This window comes from Lepidochelys olivacea (assembly GCF_965140295.1).
Source record: "Lepidochelys olivacea isolate rLepOli2 genome assembly, chromosome: 2".
In the NCBI taxonomy this organism is placed as follows: Eukaryota; Metazoa; Chordata; order Testudines; family Cheloniidae; genus Lepidochelys; species Lepidochelys olivacea.
In genome coordinates this window covers 169,513,447-169,534,824 of record NC_140412.1, presented here as the reverse complement: position 1 = coordinate 169,534,824, position 21,378 = coordinate 169,513,447, and the positions used below count along the sequence as shown (strand labels likewise).

Here is a 21,378-nt window from a genome sequence, read left to right as displayed (position 1 = left end):
AATGGTGAAATCCTAGCGGATCTTAAACATAAAAAAGAAGCTTACAAGAAGTGGAAGGTTGGACATATGACCAGGGAAGAGTATAAAAATATTGCTCGGGCATGTAGGAATGATATCAGGAGGGCCAAATCGCACCTGGAGCTGCAGCTAGCAAGAGATGTTAAGAGTAACAAGAAGGGTTTCTTCAGGTATGTTGGCAACAAGAAGAAAGCCAAGGAAAGTGTGGGCCCCTTACTGAATGAGGGAGGCAACCTAGTGACAGAGGATGTGGAAAAAGCTAATGTACTCAATGCTTTTTTTGCCTCTGTTTTCACTAACAAGGTCAGCTCCCAGACTGCTGCGCTGGGCATCACACAATGGGGAAGAGATGGCCAGCCCTCTGTGGAGATAGAGGTGGTTAGGGACTATTTAGAAAAGCTGGACGTGCACAAGTCCATGGGGCTGGACGAGTTGCATCCGAGAGTGCTGAAGAAATTGGCGGCTGTGATTGCAGAGCCATTGGCCATTATCTTTGAAAACTCGTGGCGAACCAGGGAAGTCCCGGATGACTGGAAAAAGGCTAATGTAGTGCCAATCTTTAAAAAAGGGAAGAAGGAGGATCCTGGGAACTACAGGCCAGTCAGCCTCACCTCAGTCCCTGGAAAAATCATGGAGCAGGTCCTCAAAGAATCAATCCTGAAGCACTTGCATGAGAGGAAAGTGATCAGGAACAGCCAGCATGGATTCACCAAGGGAAGGTCATGCCTGACTAATCTAATTGCCTTTTATGATGAGATTACTGGTTCTGTGGATGAAGGGAAAGCAGTGGATGTATTGTTTCTTGACTTTAGCAAAGCTTTTGACACGGTCTCCCACAGTATTCTTGTCAGCAAGTTAAGGAAGTATGGGCTGGATGAATGCACTATAAGGTGGGTAGAAAGCTGGCTAGATTGTCGGGCTCAACTGGTAGTGATCAATGGCTCCATGTCTAGTTGGCAGCCGGTATCAAGTGGAGTGCCCCAAGGGTCGGTCCTGGGGCCGGTTTTGTTCAATATCTTCATAAATGATCTGGAGGATGGTGTGGATTGCACCCTCAGCAAGTTGGCAGATGACACTAAACTGGGAGGAGAGGTAGATACGCTGGAGGGGAGAGATAGGATACAGAAGGACCTAGACAAATTGGAGGATTGGGCCAAAAGAAATCTGATGAGGTTCAATAAGGATAAGTGCAGGGTCCTGCACTTAGGACGGAAGAACCCAATGCACAGCTACAGACTAGGGACCGAATGGCTAGGCAGCAGTTCTGTGGAAAAGGACCTAGGGGTGACAGTGGACGAGAAGCTGGATATGAGTCAGCAGTGTGCCCTTGTTGCCAAGAAGGCCAATGGCATTTTGGGATGTATAAGTAGGGGCATAGCGAGCAGATCGAGGGACGTGATCGTTCCCCTCTATTCGACATTGGTGAGGCCTCATCTGGAGTACTGTGTCCAGTTTTGTGCCCCACACTACGAGAAGGATGTGGATAAATTGGAGAGAGTCCAGCGAAGGGCAACAAAAATGATTAGGGGTCTAGAACACATGACTTATGAGGAGAGGCTGAGGGAGCTGGGATTGTTTAGCCTGCAGAAGAGAAGAATGAGGGGGGATTTGATAGCTGCTTTCAACTACCTGAAAGGGGGTTCCAAAGAGGATGGCTCTAGACTGTTCTCAATGGTAGCAGATGACAGAACGAGGAGTAATGGTCTCAAGTTGCAGGGGGGGAGGTTTAGATTGGATATTAGGAAAAACTTTTTCACTAAGAGGGTGGTGAAACACTGGAATGTGTTACCTAGGGAGGTGGTAGAATCTCCTTCCTTAGAGGTTTTTAAGGTCAGGCTTGACAAAGCCCTGGCTGGGATGATTTAACTGGGAATTGGTCCTGCTTCAAGCAGGGGGTTGGACTAGATGACCTTCTGGGGTCCCTTCCAACCCTGATATTCTATGATTCTATGATAAAGCAGGTCTGAAGGGAAGGGAGGAGACTGGAACTGGCTGGACAAGGACACTGGGACTGGGAACCAGTCGGTGGAGGAATGGGGACAGATGCCAGATAGGTCTGATGAGGAGCTGGAGTGCAAAGCAGAACTGGGACTGGCTGGGTAAAAAGACTAGAGACAAAAAATTAGGGTTGGGGGAACTGGAACTGGCTGGACGAGGAGCTTGGGACTGGGAATTGGGTGTGGAACTGGAATTTGGACAGGAAGCTGCGAGGGGGAGACTAGGATTGGCTGGCCAAGAAAAATGGTACTGGGACAAAGGGCCGGGGTGGGGAGGACTGGGAGAGGAACAGGTTGGAGCGGTCAGACTTGGATTAGGGTGGAGGGACAGAGAGAAGTGTCTGTAACCAGTGGTGAGCTGGATCCAGTTTGCACCGGTTCGCTAGAACCGGTTGTTAAATTTAGAAGCCCTTTTAGAACCGGTTGTTCCGCAAGGGTGTTCCAGCCCTGGAGCACCCCTGGGGAAAATTTGGTGGGTGCAAAGCACTCACCAGCAGCTCCCCGCCCCTGGCCCCAGCTCACCTCTGCTCCGCCTCCTCCCCTGAAAGCACCGTCCCGCTCTGCTTCTCCGCCTCCCCCCCCCCCCCCGAGCTTTCCGCAAATCAGCTGTTAGCGCAGGAAGCCAGGGCGGGCTGAGAAGCAGGCGGGCGGCTTCACACTCAGGCCCAGGGAGGCAGAGGTGAGCTAGGGCAGGGGGGTGCAACAAGGGCCGCCTGCACCACAGCAGGTAACCCAGGATGGGGGGCACGCAGGGGAACTGCTCCCCAGCCCCAGCGCCACTTTTGACGTGATCAGTTGGGGGAGCAGCCGCTCCCCCTGCTCCCTGCCTAGCTACACTACCCCACCCCTAGGAGCCAGAGGGACCTGCCGGATGCTTCCTGGGAGCTGCCCCAGATTAGCACTGTCAGGACTCCCCACATCACCCCCCGGCGGGTCCCTCTGGCTCTTAGGGGTGGGGTGGGTACCCACTACGGTGGCCCATGAGATCCTCCTGCCCAGTTCTGGGGGCAGTCAGGTGACAGGGGTGGATGGGGTGGGGTTTTGGGGGGGGGCATCAAGGAATGTGGCTGGTTGGATGGGGCAGGAGTCCTGGGGGGCGGGGTGGACAACAACCCCCTCGTGGGGTGAGGAGGGAACCCGTTGTTAAGATTTTGGCAGCTCATCACTGTTTGTAACCATTAAAGGGAACACTCCTCTCCAGAGTGTAGAATGGAACTCTGGATTCCATAATCTCACTATTTTTCTGCTGTCAGCAAATATCTATGAAACCCACAGGAAAGATGAGTGTCTCATCTCACTCTCGTGCTGGTCCACATAGAAGATGACAACCTACTACTACTACTATCATTACTCTTAAGAGGTTCGGGTCTGCATGGGGAATCTAAGACTTACACTCTGCTGCTGAACCACATATCATATCATATCAGTATGATGCCACATGATGAAATTTGTTTTTTTCAGTTTGCTTTAAAAAAACAAAACAAACCAGAAAATTGCACACACACACACTCAAAACCTGCATTAAAAGAACATTAGTAAAGTTGTAAAGTCAAGCACTCAGAAGTTTATAAAATGCCAATATTAAGATTGTCTATACAACCCTTCATTTGGCCCCCCATGTGTATATTACTCCTGGGGAATTCTGCACTAAAAATTAAAAATTCTGAGCACAGTATTTTAAAATTCTGCATATTTTATTTCTCAAAATAATATACTCTTTCCAGTTTCAATAATTTTGGTAATTTTATTTCAAAATACCTGTCAGCAAGTATGTCTGTAACAATACAGACAAAAAAAAAAAGATTCTGGTGTGTGTGTGTGTGTGTGTGTGTGTATATATACACACACACACACACACACACACTTTTTTTTACAAATAAATTTCTTATTAGGCATATTAATAGAGAATGTTGAGAAATTCATTTAAATTACAATACAGAACTGCATTTCCTGCATACACCAGAAGCTTGGGGGAGTCAGGGGTAATGGAGGAGCTGAGGGAGAGGGAAAGAGCCTGGAGTGAACCTGGAAAGTTGTTGGGTGTTGGTGGGAGAAGTATGGAACAGGTTTTTTGTGGGACAGGATTGTTTGGGAGTTGAGAAGCCTCCCCAGTGCAGACCCTGACTACCCCAAGTGTCTTCCATTCAATCAGGCACATCTGCCCCCGTCTCCGCACCCCCCATCCCTATGGGCTTCTGCAGCCTCCTCCCCCATCCCGATGTGTCCCTGCAGTCCCCATCCCCATGTGGCCTTGAAGCCCCACTCCCATTCAGCCCCTGGCTTAACATGGTCACCCCACTAGCTCCTGAGCCTGCATCCCAATTCCCCCCATTAACCATTCCGAACCCCCAGTCTTTGACCCTCCAGCAACCCCATGTGCCCTATTCAGTCTGTCCTCACCTGGCTCTGCAGGCAGGGTGCTGTGATGAACTTCTACTCCTGGGGGAATTCTACACCACTGAGCATGCACAGAATTTTTTTCCCCCACAGAAAATACATCCTGTCCCAGTGCTGCAGTTCTGCCTTTTGCTCACCAGAGGCCACTGTGTCACCAGAACAGCCGGCTGTGTTCATGATGCTGGCTGTTCTGGTGCCACAGCGGCCATTGGTGGGTGAAAGGTGGAACAGCAGCACTTCTTGGGCAGAATGTATTTTCTGCGAGAGAAAAAAATTCTGTGCCAGACATGAATTCTGCACATGCACAGTGGCACAGAATTCCCCCAGGAGTAGCCCATGCATGATGATGCAGTCTTTAACTGTATAATCATGTAGTGTGTTTTTTCCACAGGACTCCTGCCTCATTTAATTCAGTGCACAGATTGGACCTGCTCTGGGGATGAATCAGGGTTGTGTAGTTAAGGAGGCTGTTGTCTGTAGGACCCCTGCCTCATTGACTGAAGAAGTTGGAAGTTGAATGAAAAAGGGAGTTGCAGGAAGACACAGGACGATCTCATGTTAAGGTTTCTATGCCACAAAGTTCCTGTGTTATGGCGGGCAAGTCACTTAAACTAAATTTTTCACAGATGGTCTCTAATTGTGTGTTCCTCATTTTCTGGCTGCCCATTTTGAGAGGCTGAGGTCTGATTTGCAGAAGTGCTGAGTGCTTACAGATACCTTGAAGTCAATGAGAGATGCGCTTTGAACATATAAAGGGCTATATAATGCTACATGCTACAAAACCTCAGATTCTAGGAGTCCCAAAGTTTGCACCCAAAACTAGTGTGTCTCAGTTCCCATCTGTAAAATGGGGGATAATACCACCCTTTCATCTCACAGAGAGGCTGTGAAAATAAATGAATGTTTATGAAGCACTCAGTTTCTATAGTGATGAGGACCATAGAAAAACCCATGGGGAAATTAATAATTCTGTGTTTTAAACAAGGTTTGAATATTGTGCAGTAAATAAGGCCTGGGGCCACACATTAAACAATGAGGATAAAACAAAAAATTGAATAGCTGCTCATTTAATGAGCACAGTCCATCCTGTACACTGAATGAGGCAGGGGTCTATTGGAAAAAAACAGCATGTGATCATGTCATTAAAAACTGTCTCATAATGCATACACACAAGAGGTTGAGTTAAAGATGCACAGGCAACCTTAATTCTGGCTTTTTCTAACTTTTGAGCACTAGACTTTTACAACCTTAATAATGTTATTTTAACATAGGTTTTTTTAGTTTAATATATATTTTCCATTTCCATGACAGAAACAACTTAATTCATCTCTCCAATCCTCACCTTGAGAAAATGAAAGATGATATCCTGTACCATTTTGCTCTTGGGACTAGCACCCATGATTTTCCTGCCTTATTTGGAGATGTAAAGGTAAGAACCTTGCTTTCATTCTGGAAGTTTAAACATGTCAGCAGACTGTGCAACTCCCGCTAAAATTTAATTGTGTCCAGGATGACATTAAAGACAGTGGCATGAATCAGTTTGAGAAATGCATGGAAAGAAGGTAAGACCTTCTCAGCTGGAATGCTGGTATGATCATACAACTTGTAGACTTACCAGAGCTATCAGTCTCCTTTTGTGGTTATTGGGCCAAATGCTGAAGTCCCTACTCAGACTTCAGTCAGGCAAATCTCCCTTGTGAGGCCTTACTCTGTTCCCACTGAAGTCAATACCAAACTTTCACTCATTTCAGTGGGAGCAGGTTCAAGGTCTTAGCGGCCTAGTTGACGTTTTATATGGGTAAGGACTGAGTGGGTACGGAGGCTTTGGCCCATATTGCATTTACTGAGTACACCAGCATTTTGTCCTGCTTTTGCATCTACTGTGGTAGCTTCTTGTACAAGGTTTATATGAAGTGAGATGAGTTGCCCAATCCATTACAAACAAAACCCCCATACCTGAAATAACACTCCTGAGGTGACAGAAAGTGCCTCATTTGCAAGCCCCATTTTTAAGGTATATTTTATACATTAACTGCCTTTCTTTTTTAGGACACAATGCTACTAGTCAAAGCATTACAGCAGTGGTGGGCAACCTGCGGCCCATCAGGGTAATCCGCTGGCAGGCCGCAAGACAGTATTTACATTGAGTGTCTGCAGGCACGGCCACCTGAATCTCCCAGTGGTCGCGGTTTGCTGTTCCCGGCCAATGGAAGCTGCGGAAAGTGGTGGCCAGCACATCCCTGCAGCCCACACCACTCCTTGCAGCTCCCATTGGCCGAGAACAGCGAACTGCGGCCACTGGGAGCTGCAGGCGGCCATACCTGTGGACAGTCAATGTAAACACTGTCTTGCGGCCTGCCAGTGGATTACCCTGATGGGCCGTGTGCGGCCTGTGGGCTGCAGGTTGCCCACCACTGTGTTACAACGTGTGTTCCCTGGAAATGGGTTCTATGTGGATACTGTATCAGAAATAAATCTCATGGTCTTATTTAGGCTTGCTGTTTGAACTCTTGGGTTTGGCAATACCAGTATATTCCAAATGGGAAGTGCTATCTCAGCCTCAGGGTTCATTCCTAGCGAGTTCTCTATATGCCAATACAGTTATGGAGCCCTCCCTCCCTCGGCATATTCAGATCATTTCTCCTTCACATCCAGTCTGCCTCTGGTAGCTATTATTAAAAACACACACCAATACAAAATGCCATTTTAAATGTATGTAGTGCGAGTTCTACATTTTGTACTATACCAATGAAATGTCATTGTCAGGCAATGAAAAAGAACTTGTGAGATCATTTAAGCCTTATTTTCAAACATTTATCTTTACAGACCTCTACAAGGAATGTAATAATAAAAATAATGTAGTTGGGAATAATTCGGATTAAACCTTTTGCATTATCATATTTACCTTTCCCTGTTCTTGAATATGCTGCATCATGTAGTCAGCTGCACAATTGTTGTGGTTTGTTGAATTCTGTCCATGCTAGTTTGTATGTGTTGGAGGAAGCCCTTCACGGATGAAAGGTTTTATCGCCTACATAGCTGAAGAGCTCGGACTTGGGAGCGTTGGTGCTGACTATCCCAACATCTGTGAAGGAACTGACCGTTACGCGATGTACAAAGTAGGACCCGTGTTATCAGTCAGTGTAAGTATTAAGTATTAAGGGAAGCTGGGGAGGAATTAGATTTGTCAGTGCTTCTAAAGAAAAGGACAAGGACTAGTCCTGGATTTTTGTTTTGAGTGTTCCTGAAATAGAAGAACAGAATGTTTTTTCAATATACAAGGCAGTAGTTGCAACTGAATCAACAATTTAAGCACATTTTAAATGGGACATGAATGCATATTTCTTTTAAATATTTCTTTAGAGGATATACATCCAAATTTTCAGGTCTACTTCAGTGGTACAAAGTAGCTGGAAAGCTGGCTCAGCCAGCTCCTTCATAATTCCCCCCATGTAAGAGTAACCACTGAGTCACATAGATGCAATGGCTTTATGCCATCTCTCCTTCCGGATCCCAGGGTATTAAGGCTTTCCAAGGAGAAAGGGGCCATGGCTGGCATATTCCCAGTGATTCCTGGCTGCCACAACAACCTTTTGTAATCATGAGTAGCATGTTTTCTACCCTATTGGTCCTATGCTAGGGACAACACAGAGACTGCTTACACTCAGTACAGATGGGGAAGGAACAAAGGTGTCTGTTTCTTAGCTATGGCTGAGGATCCAGGGTTAGATTTTCAAAAGGTACTTAGGTAGCTTAGGAGTACAAGTACCAATGAAAGTCTATGGGACTTGTGCTGCTAAGTCACATAGATTATGTCTCCACTGCAATAAAAGACTCATGGTATAGTTGCAGCTGGCTTGGGTCAGGGGACTTGGACTTGGGGCTCGAGCTGCGGGCTAAAAATTGACGTGCAGATGTTTGGACTCAGACTGGAGCATGGGCTCTGAGACCACTGCAAGCCTGAGCTCCAGAACAAGACCAAACGTCTACACTGCAATTTTTAGCCTTGCAGCCCAAGCCCCGTGAGCTCGAATTAGTTGACCCGGGTTCTGAGACTGGGTGCCACGCGTTTTTTATTGCAGCGTGGACATACCCAAAAGCACTTTTGAAAACCTACCCCTAGCCCATAGCATCAACTCCACAGCTGTAGCCCTATTGTGCTTTCTTTCCCCAAAGGTGTGAATTGTCACATCATGGTGTAAGCTGGAGCAGACTCAGCCTTGTGAACTTTGTGACTATACCACAGCCTCCGCAATTTGTAATATTTTAGCTCAGCTGGAATCACCAATGTTTCAGGTCATTAAGAACTAGTCTGAACATTGCTCTTGGGCCGTGTAGAAGCTTTATGAGGGCATGTAACTGTAAACGATTAGAATGGGACTCACGTTTAGAATATAGAGAATATAACATTTTTAAAATTAACATAACCCATGGTATTAGGGAACAATGGACCTGATCCAAAGTCCATTGAAGTCAATAGGAGTCTTTCCATTGACCACAATAAACTTCTGCCCTGCCCGATAGGTTAGGTTTGTACAAGAATACTTTTGCATGTATTTTTCATAGTAATTCATTAAAGAGATCTGCTCTAGTTCCCAACTCTTCTGTTAATAATTTATATGAATGTTCAGTGTAACTTTCTGATTTCATTTCAGCATGGTATGGGCATTCCCTCTATTGCAATCATGTTACATGAGTTGATGAAGCTGTTGTATCACTCCAAGTGTTCCAACATAACCATTATTCGCATTGGCACCTCTGGTGGAATAGGTATTTCCCCTTGATATTTCTCTTTTCTTTAAATTAAAGCATCTCTGTAGTTAAAGGTTTATAAAACAAAGTCACAATAATGATAATATCTAACACTTACTTCATTTTCAGAGGGCTTTACAAATTAATTAATGCTCATGACAGTTTGGTGAATATTTATTAGGTGAATATTAACACCCACACTTTACAGATAAAGCAGAGGTTAAAAGGTGACTTTCAAAGGAAAATAAATTGGATTTGTTCCCTCTTTATGATGTACAAAGAAGTCCTGAAGATTTTTTTTAAATACTTTGCTTGGTTTTTACATTAACAATTCTGTTCCTGTCTAGCCTGAATGTTTCTCTGATAACTGGAGAACTAGTGAAATGCTGACACAAGAGTCAAGACAGTGAAAGCTGAACAACTGAAAGAGAGTTTTAATCAGACTGTGTAAAATTTTTGCTTGTTTTTGTTAATATCTATTTGATTCAAATAATTAAACATTTTGAATAAAGGGGGACTAGATTCAAGATTCAGCAATAATCTCTCTTAAATTAAGGTGTCAAAGCTAACATTATACATCCCAGAGAAGTCCTCCATCCAAATAAGGGAACACCGAAATTGACATTCCTGTTTGTTCTAATATTAAGAAAAGTAGAAGAAATTCCTTTCAAGGCTTCTTCAAGGCATCATAGAGAAATGAAAAAGAATGCAAGTCCAATATTTAAAAAAACACACCCCTTTTTACAGTTTTAAGATCATCTTTAAAATACTGGTACAGTCCCAGTGAGTGGATCTTAGTTCTGCTATAGGACACATGAGTTTCTATCTTTCATGCCATAGTTCAGAATTCTGGATCATGAGAAAAAGAGAGAGAGAGAGAGAATGTTCAGGTTTTCAGTCATACACAGTACTCTTATTTTTCCTTAGACCTAATTACCCATCAGATTAAGGATTCTTTGATTTATATGATTTTATAATAAATGACAGGAAAATGTGCTTGAGTGAAGAGATCTGCAGCAAGCTGGAGAAAAGATCATTCATGCCCTATGTGAAACATTCCCTTAACAGTTGGGATTTGTCAGACCATTAAGATTACTTTACGGCTCTTTGTATTGTCCTTTTTAATTGGTAGTATATTGTGTCTTCTCTATAGAATTATTTTAAAGCATTTGGAATAAACTACAAACATGCATATAGATCCTAATATTCTCCCATTGAATTTAGTGGCAACTCTCATTGATTTCAGTAGGAGCAGGATTGGGCTATAATGTACCTTGTTTACATACCAGCAGAGTGGCTGAACAACTCACTATATATATTTTTTTACAACAGGTCTGGAGCCAGGCTCAGTGGTAATAACCAGTCAATCAGTAGATGCTACCTTCAAGCCTCAATTTGAACAGGTTATCCTAGGAAAGACTATAATTCGTAGTACCAACCTAGATGACCAACTAGCCAAGGAACTGATGCAGTGCAGTAAGGAGATAAATCAATTCAATACAGTCATTGGAAATACTATGTGCACTTTGGATTTCTATGAAGGTAAGGCTAGCAATAGAACAATAGAAGTAAATTAGTAAGCAGTAACATATACAAATCAAACTGGGTTAGGGGATTTAGGCCCCAATCCAGCAAAGCACTTAAATATATGCTTAACTTTAATGAGATAAGTAGTCCAGTTAATCTTTGCTGTACTGGGGTGTAATTTTGTGGTGTTTCCCCCGCTCCCAGTGATTATCTAAAAAAAGAGTTGACAGTGACTGACAGCTCATAAATTGTATATCTTTTGATTACTGAATTATCAGGGTATTTATTTAGTGGAGTTGCTATAATCGCCATTAGTGCCCTATGGAATTTGATAACAAGAGTTATTGGTTGTTTTTTTCTTTTAATTGTTCATGTGTCTAAAAGAAATTCTCTATAAGCAGCCCTGGAAAAAGTTGCTGCTTCATCCTTAATTAACCATTAATTGGATAATTGGATGTTACATCAATCGTGCCAGATTTGGGATGGGCAAACATCACGGATTTAAATTTGGGATTGATTTAGATAAGCACCCACAATTTCAGATGTTTCTCTGAACCTCCCAGGTCTACAAACCGAGCTGGAAATCTTGTGAGAACAAGCTTTCTCCCCAAATATCTGACACTTCTGCCTCTAGTTGTGGCTGGATATACTGCAAGAAGAGCATTGCTTGGAGGACACACAATCCATGGTTCTAGCAGTGCTTAAGACAGATCTCAAGCAGAACAATGTCAATATGTGGCTTTTTTCAGGCACTGTTAGGAAGGATAATGAGTCCGTGGTCCAGTCAGTGGGTCCTAAAAGCACACCAACAGGTTTCCTACAGATGCTACCAAATCTACTACAAAACTTGCAAACAGGCAGAGAACCTCAGCTTTGGGAATTCAGTTCCAAAAACAAAAAATATGACAACTAAAGAACTGTAAAGTTTATTTTGGCTGTATGCAGTCTAACACTGCTTAATAAAAATAAAATCTATTTCTTTGGGGCTGAAGCCCAAAGAGCTGGAATAAGCTAACTCTTTCCTAAAAGTAGGCACCAATAATGTCCAATTTTAAAAAAAAAACCTCTTGATTTCTCCTTATGTTAAAAAGTCTTCTAAGCATCAAAAGGGCTGAGATTATTCCTTCTCTCACTGCATCAGAAAGGCATTAGCAGAGCTGGATGCTTTTTTAGGGGACTGTTAAACTCAAACATAATCAGTACATCAAACTAGCCAAGAGGAAATGTCACCATTAAAATTTGACACTTAATTCATCTGAGGGACTATAGCCTACATTTTCCAGTTTATGAATTTGATAATTTAGTTGGTCTTTTCATATCTAATTACCTTGATCCTAAATTCAAATAATAAATTACATTTATAGAGTGCCTTTTAAGTAAAAACTGAGTTTAGTGCAGTGATAAAAATTAGGAAGGGTATATTAGAAATTTGTAAAAATCTTGTGTCCCTCAGAGACTGAAACTCCCCCTGTACTTTCATCAGCACACACAAAAAAAAATATCTATATTTATATGCTTTATAGGCCAAGCCCGTCTGGATGGTGCAATCTGCTTATATACTGAAGAAGAGAAATTGCAGTATTTGAAGGCAGCTTATGATGCTGGAGTCCGAAACATTGAGATGGAATCTTCAGTTTTTGCTGCTATTTGTAATCTTAGTGGTGTCAGAGGTAATTGGATATATAGCATTTTATTTAGACTGAATCAGCTGTGTTGCATAAAACGTACAGTGTACAGAGTTTCAGAGCATTAAATTCATTGCAGTGGAAAGTTATGATACTGCACTATTTGCATATATGATTATAAATATGTATAGATGCTGTTAAGTTTATTTTAGTATGATTTGCTAGAACTTTGCAGTGTGTGTGCGCGCCAGGTCTATGTAAAGCCCCTCACACAAAGCTCTGATTCAGTTTAGTCCTGATTAGTTGCTGTTCCAGCTCTTGCCTTGCACTGAGAAGTAACCATTCAAGTATCAAGGTATCCGAAGGGACCAGGGGTGAAAGTAACTGAACAGACTTACCAGTACGCAGGGCAGCCAGGGTCCTGGGGGGGAGAGGCTCAACCAGAAGGGGTGGGGCCTTGGGCAGAAGAGACGGGGCTGAGGCCAGACTTCCCCAGCCAGCCCTTCAGAATGGCCCGGCAGTGATTTAAAGCAGGGGTCTCCAACTCAATTTACCTTAGGGCCAGTGCCAGTCCTTAAATCTTCCCAGTGGGCCAATAATGTCACTGAAGATGGTGTTCACGCCACCTCCCAGCCCGTTTCCTGCCCTTTTCGCTCACTCCCTTGGTCTCATGCTGCCTCCATGGCTGACTTTGCCCGGCAACTAGTGATGCTGCCTCCATGGCTGACTTTGCCCGGCAACTAGTGATGGTATCTCTGTTCCTCTCCCCCAGCCAATGGGAGCTGCGGGGGTGTGGGGGGGGGTTGGCACCTGCAGGAGAGAGCCAGCAGTGTGGCTGCCTGGGTCTCTTCTCTGCAGCTCCGCCGGCAACAGCAGGGATAGAAAACCGCTTGCAGGGAACCGAGCTACAGGAGATGAATGACACTTTGCCGAGTGCAAGCCCTGGGAGGGTCCCAGGAGCAGCAGGATGGAGCAATGTTGGGGAAAGGGGCATGTGAATCTCTTCTGCCCGCTCCCCTCCCACCCCCGCTCTTCGGCTGGCAGCCATGAGCGCCAAATGAAAGAACTTTTAAAAAGTTTCCGTGTGCTGCAGTTCTCGGGCCGCAGATGGCCCATGGGCCGTGACTTTGAGACCCCTGATTTAGAGGGCCCAGGGCTCCTGGCCACCGCCGCCACTCGCGCTTCCTCAGGGCTCTGGCAGTGATTTCAAGGGCCCTTTAAATTGCTGCCAGAGCCCCAGGGCTCCCGGCCGCCACTGATACGATCAGCTGTGTACCGGCTCTTACCGGTACGCCATACCGTACCATACCAGCTTACTTTGACCTGCGGAAGGGACTAATGTAACTGTCTTAAAGTCAAATAGGAAACTGCAGTAACTTTAATCAGTCAGGTAGTCTCTATGTACATGAAACTATAGTCACTTTCTTTACTTGCATATCAAAATGAAATATCAAGAGAGAGAATAACTAGATTTGCATTTGCAATTCTGAAACAATTAAGAAGGGTTTTCAGTTGCCTGGTGAATAATGTGGTTCCCAATTACAAAAGTATACACTCTTGTGAACTTTAGTTATGACGTAGTTAAAGTTTAGGTAGGTGACCTAACGAAAGCTGATCACATACAACTTTAGAATAGTCATTTTAAGTTACTCTCCCATTTGCTGTGTCCATGTTCTAAGGCACAAAGTCTTTCTTTTCTAACTGGTCTGAGATACGAGAGCATGACTTGTTGTGAGGAGTTTACCACCTCTTTTTCTCCCATTTTTCCCTCCTCGGGAAGCTCACACTGCACCTGCCCTCTTCATCACTATTGTTACCCACAGTAGTTGGATTCAAGCTAGCTCAGGTCTGTTAGTCCACGCACAGCTTTTGCTGTGTAGACATACCCTTATTCTCTGATGCAATTTTACCAATCTGACTTCTTGACACACTTCTTGAAAAAAAAAAATCCCATTCAGAAAAAGGTTCTAATGATGCAATGATTATGAATTATCTGAATGTGACCATATGTTGGAGCAGCTCCATTGACTTTACTAATGGCTTGATAGATTGCTTCAAACTATTAGTAATTTTTAAACAACATCTAAAGTGAGATAGGTACTTAATCCAGTTAATTATTATAAAGTGTGATTTCCATTGTCAACTGCTCAAACCCATCACTGAAACTATTAGTTTTCTTGGCTTTATCTCCTCTTATCCGTTTTGATACCTCAAATGAGGGTGTACAAATAGAAGATGCTCTCAAGCTTTCTCATGGTGAAAGTTACCTAAATGTCATTTCTAACAAACACTATTTCTTTTATCTCTAGCTGCTGTGGTGTGTGTCACACTTCTGAATCGACTTGAAGGGGATCAGATTAGCAGCTCGCATGATGTACTTGTGGAGTATCAGCAGAGACCGCTGAAATTAGTGGGACACTTTATTAAGAAGTGCCTTGGGAAAGAGTGATGTACCCACCCTTTGCTGATTATTAGCAGAAGGCTAGTATTTCTTCTGACTTGAAACAATGCTCATAACTATAAATGCCTATAAAAATTCTTTTTTACCTCATGATAGCTTACACCAACCAAAATGCACTAAAGCTAATCATTAGTAGCTGTATGTTTCAGTAGCAGAACGTGCTGAATATCTTATTTATCTTATTTGTATATCAGAAGACATAAGGTTTTACACTTTTCTATATACAGTAACTCCTCGCTTAACATTGTAGTTATGATCCTGAAAAATGCTATTTTAAGTGAAACGATGTTAAACGAATCCAGTTTCCCCATAAGAATTAATGGAAATTGGAGGGGTTAGGTTCCAGGGAAATTTTTTTCACCACACACACATGCACAGTATAAATTTTAAACAAACAATTTAATACTGTACACAGCAATGATGATTGTGAAGCTTGGTTGAGGTGGTGGAGTCAGAGGGTGGAAGAGGGTGGGATATTTCCCAGGGAATGCCTTACTGCTAATGATGAACTAGCACTTGGCTGAGCCTTCAAGGGTTAACACGTTATTGTTAATGTAGCCTCACACTCTACAAGGAACATGAATGGAGGGAGGAGACACAGCATTGCAGAGAGAGACTGAGAGACAGACACACCAGCGTGCGTGCGAGTGTGAGTGAGAGAGTCGCTCATTGCCCCTTTAAGTACGCTGACCCCACTCTAAATACACTGCCTTTTAAAGTAGATCAGCAAGTTGAGACAGCAGCCAGCAAACTCCCTCAGTCCTGAGCCCTGTAGTATGTCCCCCCCTGCTCTGTGGAGGTGAGGTACAGAAACAGGGGGCAGGAGGGACACCCTGGGGGAGGGGGACACCCTGGGGGAGGGGGACACCCTGACATTAGTACCTCGCTCTTCCCCCCCACCACACACACACACACACAGTTAGCAGGAGGCTCCTGGGAGCAGCTCTAAGGCAGAGGGCTGGAGCAGCACATGGCAGTGGGGGGAGGAGCAGCTGAGCTGCCTGGCAGTTGATAGCCTGCTGAGAGGCTGCTGCACAGGGAATTTAGGGGAGCATGGAGCTGAGAGGAGGGCTGCTGGTCCACCCTGGTTCCAAGCCCCCACCAGCTAGCTGCAATGGGCTGCTCTTCCTGCAAGCAGTGGACAAAGCAGGCGGCTGCCAAACAGCGTTATAAGGGAGCACTGCACAACTTTTAACGAGCATGTTCCCTAATTGATCAGCAACATAACAACGAAACAATGTTAACCAGGATCACATTAAGTGAGGAGTTACTGTATTAGAAATTAGCCCTAATGTGCAGGATTAGACTATGGTAATATATATAAAAAAGCTTTATTTATTCATTCTTGCGAGAAGAACATGTTAAGTGTTTGCAAAGCCAAACATTAAAACTAGCTTCAAAAGAAGAAGAGCTAAATTCATTGTATCAAAATGCCATGTAAATAGTTATCACTGCCTTTTATACTCTTATTTCACACAACTGATCTGGCAAAAACAAGGTCCACTGTAAATCCTTACTCAGTTTCATATTTAGTAATCTTTGAGTAAACTGCATTATTTTCATCTCAGTAAAAAATTCATGAAATGGCAAAGCCTGGGACTGAATTTCCAAACCATTCCTCAGCTCCCAAGCCATGATTCAACAAGGCCATTTGTACTTGACTTTAAACATGTGCTTAAATCCACACATATTCAGAAAAGCACTTAAGCTTGCTTGTAAGTCCCATATCTTAAATTAATCATGTGCCTAAGTGCTTTGATGAATCAAAGGACTTCAGTGAGAATTGAAGGCACTCACAGGAGATATACACTATACTCAAGATTGGTGACAGGTGACATGTTTTCTGTCTCCTGATTATTTAACAGTCACCACCTTTCTTCTTAACTTACCTTCACCTCCACATCCTCAGGGGATGGCAGTCACTTCTACAATCATTCATAGTTCTTTTGGAGAATTCTGGAATGCCTTCAGCTATTGAAACAAATCCACATCTGATGTCTCCAAAGAGCATCTCTGAGTTCCTCCATTACCATCACCCTAGGTCTTATAATGGCTCTTTTTAAAATTGCTCTTTTTACAACTATGGACTCTGGATAACTATAAGAAAAACTGTCTGTCCTGCAATGGATGGTGCAAATGGGACAGGAGTAATACTTAAGAATGGAGAGAGGTAAATAGTGGTGTCCCCCAGGGGTCTGTACTGGGCCCAGTCCTATTCATATTCATAAATGATCTGGGAAAGGGGGTGAAAAGTAAGGTGGCAACATTTGCAGACGATACAAAACTAGTCGAGATAGTTAAGTCTAAAACTGACTATGAAGAGTTACAAAAGGATCTCACAAAACTGGGTGACTGGGCAACAAAATGGCAGATGAAATTCAGTGTTGATAAATACAAAGTAACACACACTGGAAAACATAATCCCAGCTATACATATAAAATGATGTGGTCTAAATTAGCATTTACCACTCAAGAAAGAGATCTTGAAGTCATTGGGGATAGTTCTCTGAAAACATTCACTCAATGTGCAGTGGCATTCAAAAAACCTAACAGAATGTTGGAATCATTAGGAAAGGGATAGATAATACAACAGAAAATATCATATTGCCTCTATATAAATCCATGGTATGCCCACATCTTGGATACTGTGTGCAGATCTGGTCACGCCATCTCAAAAAAGACTTTTTCAGAGTCACTGCTTCCCAGGATAGAGTCCACCATCCTGTAAGTATGGCTACATTTTTTGTTCCTAGATGTATACATTTACATGTAGTCATATTAAAACACATATTGTTTGTTTGCTAGCACCCAGTTTACCAAGCAATCTAGATCATTCTGAATCGGTTACCTGTCCTCTTTGTTATTTACTACTCCCCCAATTTTTGTGTCATCTGCAAATTTTATCAATGATGATTTTATGTTTTCTTCCAGGTCATTGATAAAAATGTTAAATAGCAAGGGGACAAAAACCTACCCCTGGTGGGTCCCCACTGGAAACAGAACTGTTCCATGACAATTCCCTGTTTACAGTTACATTTTGAGACCTATCAGTTAGGCAGTTTTTAATCTATTTAATGTGTGCCCCATGAGTTTTATGTTGTTCTAGTTTTTTAATCAAGATGTTGTGTGGTCCCAAGTTAAGCACCTTACAGAAGTTTAAATATATAATGTCAATGCTATTACCATTATCAACAAAACTTGTAATCTCATAAAAAAAATTAAATTAGCTTGACAAGATGTATTTTCCATAAGCCATGTTGATTTGCATTAATTACATTACCTTCCTTTAGTTCTTTATTAATTGAGTCCTGTATTAGCCACTCCATATCTTGCCTGAGACTGATGTCCAGGCTGACAGGCCTATAATTACCTGGGTCATCCCATTTACCCTTTTTAAGAATTGGCACAACATTAGCTTTCTTCTAGTCTTCTGGAACTTCCGAAGTGCTCCAAAACTTACTGAAAATCAACATTAATGGTCCAGCAAGCTCTTTCTTTTAAAACTCTTGGATGCAAGTTATCTGGACCTACTGATTTTAAAATGTCTACCTTCTGTTCAACATCCACCAGAAATACTAGTGGAAGAGAGTGTGTGTTATCACTATATGATGAGACTATATCATCTGTTTTTCCTCAAATATGGAATAGAAATATTTATTTAACACTTCTGCCTTTTCTGCATTATTATGGATAATTCTACTGTTTCCATCTAGATATGAATCAATACCACTGCCAGGATTCTTTTTGTTCCTTGTATATTTTAACAACTCCTTCTTATTGTCTTTAATTCTACTGGCCATAGATTTATCCTTGGGTCCCTAAGCTTCGCTTATGAATTTTCTACAATCCCCATCAACTTCCTCTTTCTTCCATTTGTTGTATATTACTTTTTATTTTTTTATAGCTGCCTTCACTTCCTCTCTAAATGAGATTAAAAAAACAAAACTCATCACAGCCTTCTTCCTCAATTGTGGCTTCTTGGTCTTCTAATAAGGTGTCCTTAAATTACTCCCAATGATCATTCATATTTTTTGATAAAATTTTTCCTCCCAGATGATTTGGCTCATAATTATGTTCATTTTTCTGAAACTAGCCCTATTAAAGCATCAAATATATATATATATTTTATTATAGGACGACACTTTATTCTGCTTGAACATTATAAATGTGATCAAGTCCTGATTACTTATAGATAAACTACCATTAACTTTTAGTTATGTGATCAGTTCCTCCTTATCTGTTAGGACAAGGTCTAATACACAATTTCCTCATGTTGGCTGCAATGCTTTCTGAGTTAGGAAATCGTCATCTATGACGTTTAGAAATTCCAAGGATGTTTTAGTACTGGCAGCATGAGACCTCCAGCATACGTCACTCAAATTGAAATCCCCCAGTAAAATCAAGTCAGCTGATAACAACAAGGAGAAAGACACTCTCTGATTGTGAGGAAGCGGCACAATATCTGTTTCCAGGGAGGAAGACTATATGCGTCAGGGAACACTATCACACTGCAGTTGTAGCACAGAAAATGAGTTCTATGCTTAAGAAAACAGTAAAGAGGAATGGGCAGCAAGAATCTGGAGGCTACTTTAGATATAAAAAATAAAGGACTTTTATTTAAGATCCCATAACAATATCAGTTTAACTTATAAAGTTCTCATATTAACAATGATATGAAGTAGTCATCTCTTCTTACCTTCAACGACAAGAAAGCATCTAGCTGATATTGTCACACTGAAATCTAACAAGTACTATGTTCTAACCAGGTCTAAGGCCCTACCTCAGTCTTTCCTGCAGTGGCTTTACTTTCTCACTGTAATACTAGAGAGCTGCTTAATTGTTCCTGGGCTCCACCCCTTGTAGATTTTAGCCATTAAACTTCCTCCAAGGTGTGTCCCTTCTCACACTTATTTTCATGTGCTTATTTTTTTCCTCTATTAAAGTATTTCTCCATCTTGCTTCCTCAGGTCCAGAGCAAGCAAGGAGCCACATCAGTAAACAAACCAAAAATTACAAGCCAGAGTAAGGCAAACCAAACATCTCACCATTCCTCACTTTTCCATGGGAAGCTGCAATAGAACTTTCCTTGCAATACTGCATTGCGAACACAAGAGGGTGCTACAGAACCTTATACATATGACTTACAAGGCTTACCCGCTATTTCTCTCCCATGATCTAACGTGAAATCCAACAACAGCTGTGTTTGCTCCTGGTTCTAAAAACATTTTCCAAGGATAAGAACTACCCAGTCTCTGCTTATGAAGCTGACGGGACAGTGGAAGGAAGAAGTCATGCTGCAGCATGCACCTAACCCTGCCGTCAAGGTCTCCCTCGTTATCTTCCCCCTAGGTTTTACACATTAAAGCCCTTCATTGAGCCAATGTACTCAACATACTGTTATTTTAAAACTCCCCTTCTAACAGATCCATCCCTTAGGCTTCCACATTCTCTACCACATGCTGTATCAATTTGCTGCAGTTGCAGAGGAGCAGTATTGAGGGTGAGGTCTGTTCTTAAAGGCCCCGGGGAGCTTGTACTTACCAGTGAAGTTAATTCACATGCCACAGCAGCAAGATCCTGATGTGAGCTGATGGCAGTTTGCTCGGTCCTCTGCAGCCCACAGCCCTCCTTCCAAATTGGAGGATGGCCTTGGTCTCTGGAGCCACACCCTCACACAACAATGGCAGATACTCCCTACAGGAAGGAGGCACAGAATCAGTATGCTGGAGGAGGCAGGGGATACACTGGCTGGTAGAAGGTCTGGTTTAGAGGATCAATTGAATAAAGGAATGAGGAGGGGGCGATGTCAAATGATCAACTGATTGGTGGGGTCTTGGGAGACAAAAAATTAATGGGATGGGAATGGCTGTGAGGATGGGTTTCTTGGGAGCACATGGGAGGCCCTAGGGCAAAGAACAAGACAAAGGGTAGGGAAGTTAGGGGAAAAATAAAAAAACATGGGACTGGGTGCAAGCAGGAAGAAACTTAAAAGGATAGAAAGGGTTGGGGGGTGTTTCCTATTTTCCACTACTTTGCACATTGTGTAGTCAGCCAGTCACCAGTCACTATGAGTGAGTGAAGAATTCTGATCTGGTAACATTTCACACCCACTTAGCACAGGTGTAAAAGCCAACTCAAGAGTCAAGCCAATGGAGGATCAGGATCAGGGATTAGATTGAACAAGAGAAAGTAAGCAAAGGAACAAATATAAAATGAGATGAGGGCTCAGAGAAAAGTGAGGTCAATCAAGAGTGAGTGAGATGGAAGAGAAGCGATTTGGAGGGGCAATGTGAATGAAAGTGATCTGCAAGAAACACAGACAGAGGAAAAGGGACAGACAGATAAGAAAGGGAAAAATGAGTGAAAAAAGTTTTCTGGGGAAGAATAAAATGATGGGAGACACAATTTCAAGTTTTAATGAACACAGATTAGTGGCAAAATATTATATAATCAAACACTGGTGTGGTGCTTGTGGGATGAGTGGGGAATGGGAACAAGGCATGAGAATCTGTTGTTCCTACCAAACATATGAAAAACCAGCCAAAAAAACCCACATTTTACTGAAAAAAATCAAAAAGAGGACACAAACAAGTGTTGACAC

The 21,378-nt window shown here is 42.7% G+C and overlaps 1 protein-coding gene across 1 annotated transcript in view; it reads left to right on the top strand.

The window, feature by feature from the left end:
* Positions 1-20,158, top strand: part of UPP1 (uridine phosphorylase 1) — a 35,779-nt gene extending 15,621 nt beyond the window's left edge. Inside the window, exons 3-9 of the mRNA XM_084620330.1 lie at positions 5,724-5,841; positions 7,397-7,555; positions 9,068-9,182; positions 10,497-10,706; positions 12,215-12,361; positions 14,626-14,797; positions 19,745-20,158. Coding sequence (XP_084476456.1) covers positions 5,724-5,841; positions 7,397-7,555; positions 9,068-9,182; positions 10,497-10,706; positions 12,215-12,361; positions 14,626-14,765 — 889 coding nt within the window. The 3' untranslated portion in view covers positions 14,766-14,797; positions 19,745-20,158. The remainder of the gene's footprint in view (positions 1-5,723; positions 5,842-7,396; positions 7,556-9,067; positions 9,183-10,496; positions 10,707-12,214; positions 12,362-14,625; positions 14,798-19,744) is intronic.
* Positions 20,159-21,378: the final 1,220 nt, after the last annotated feature.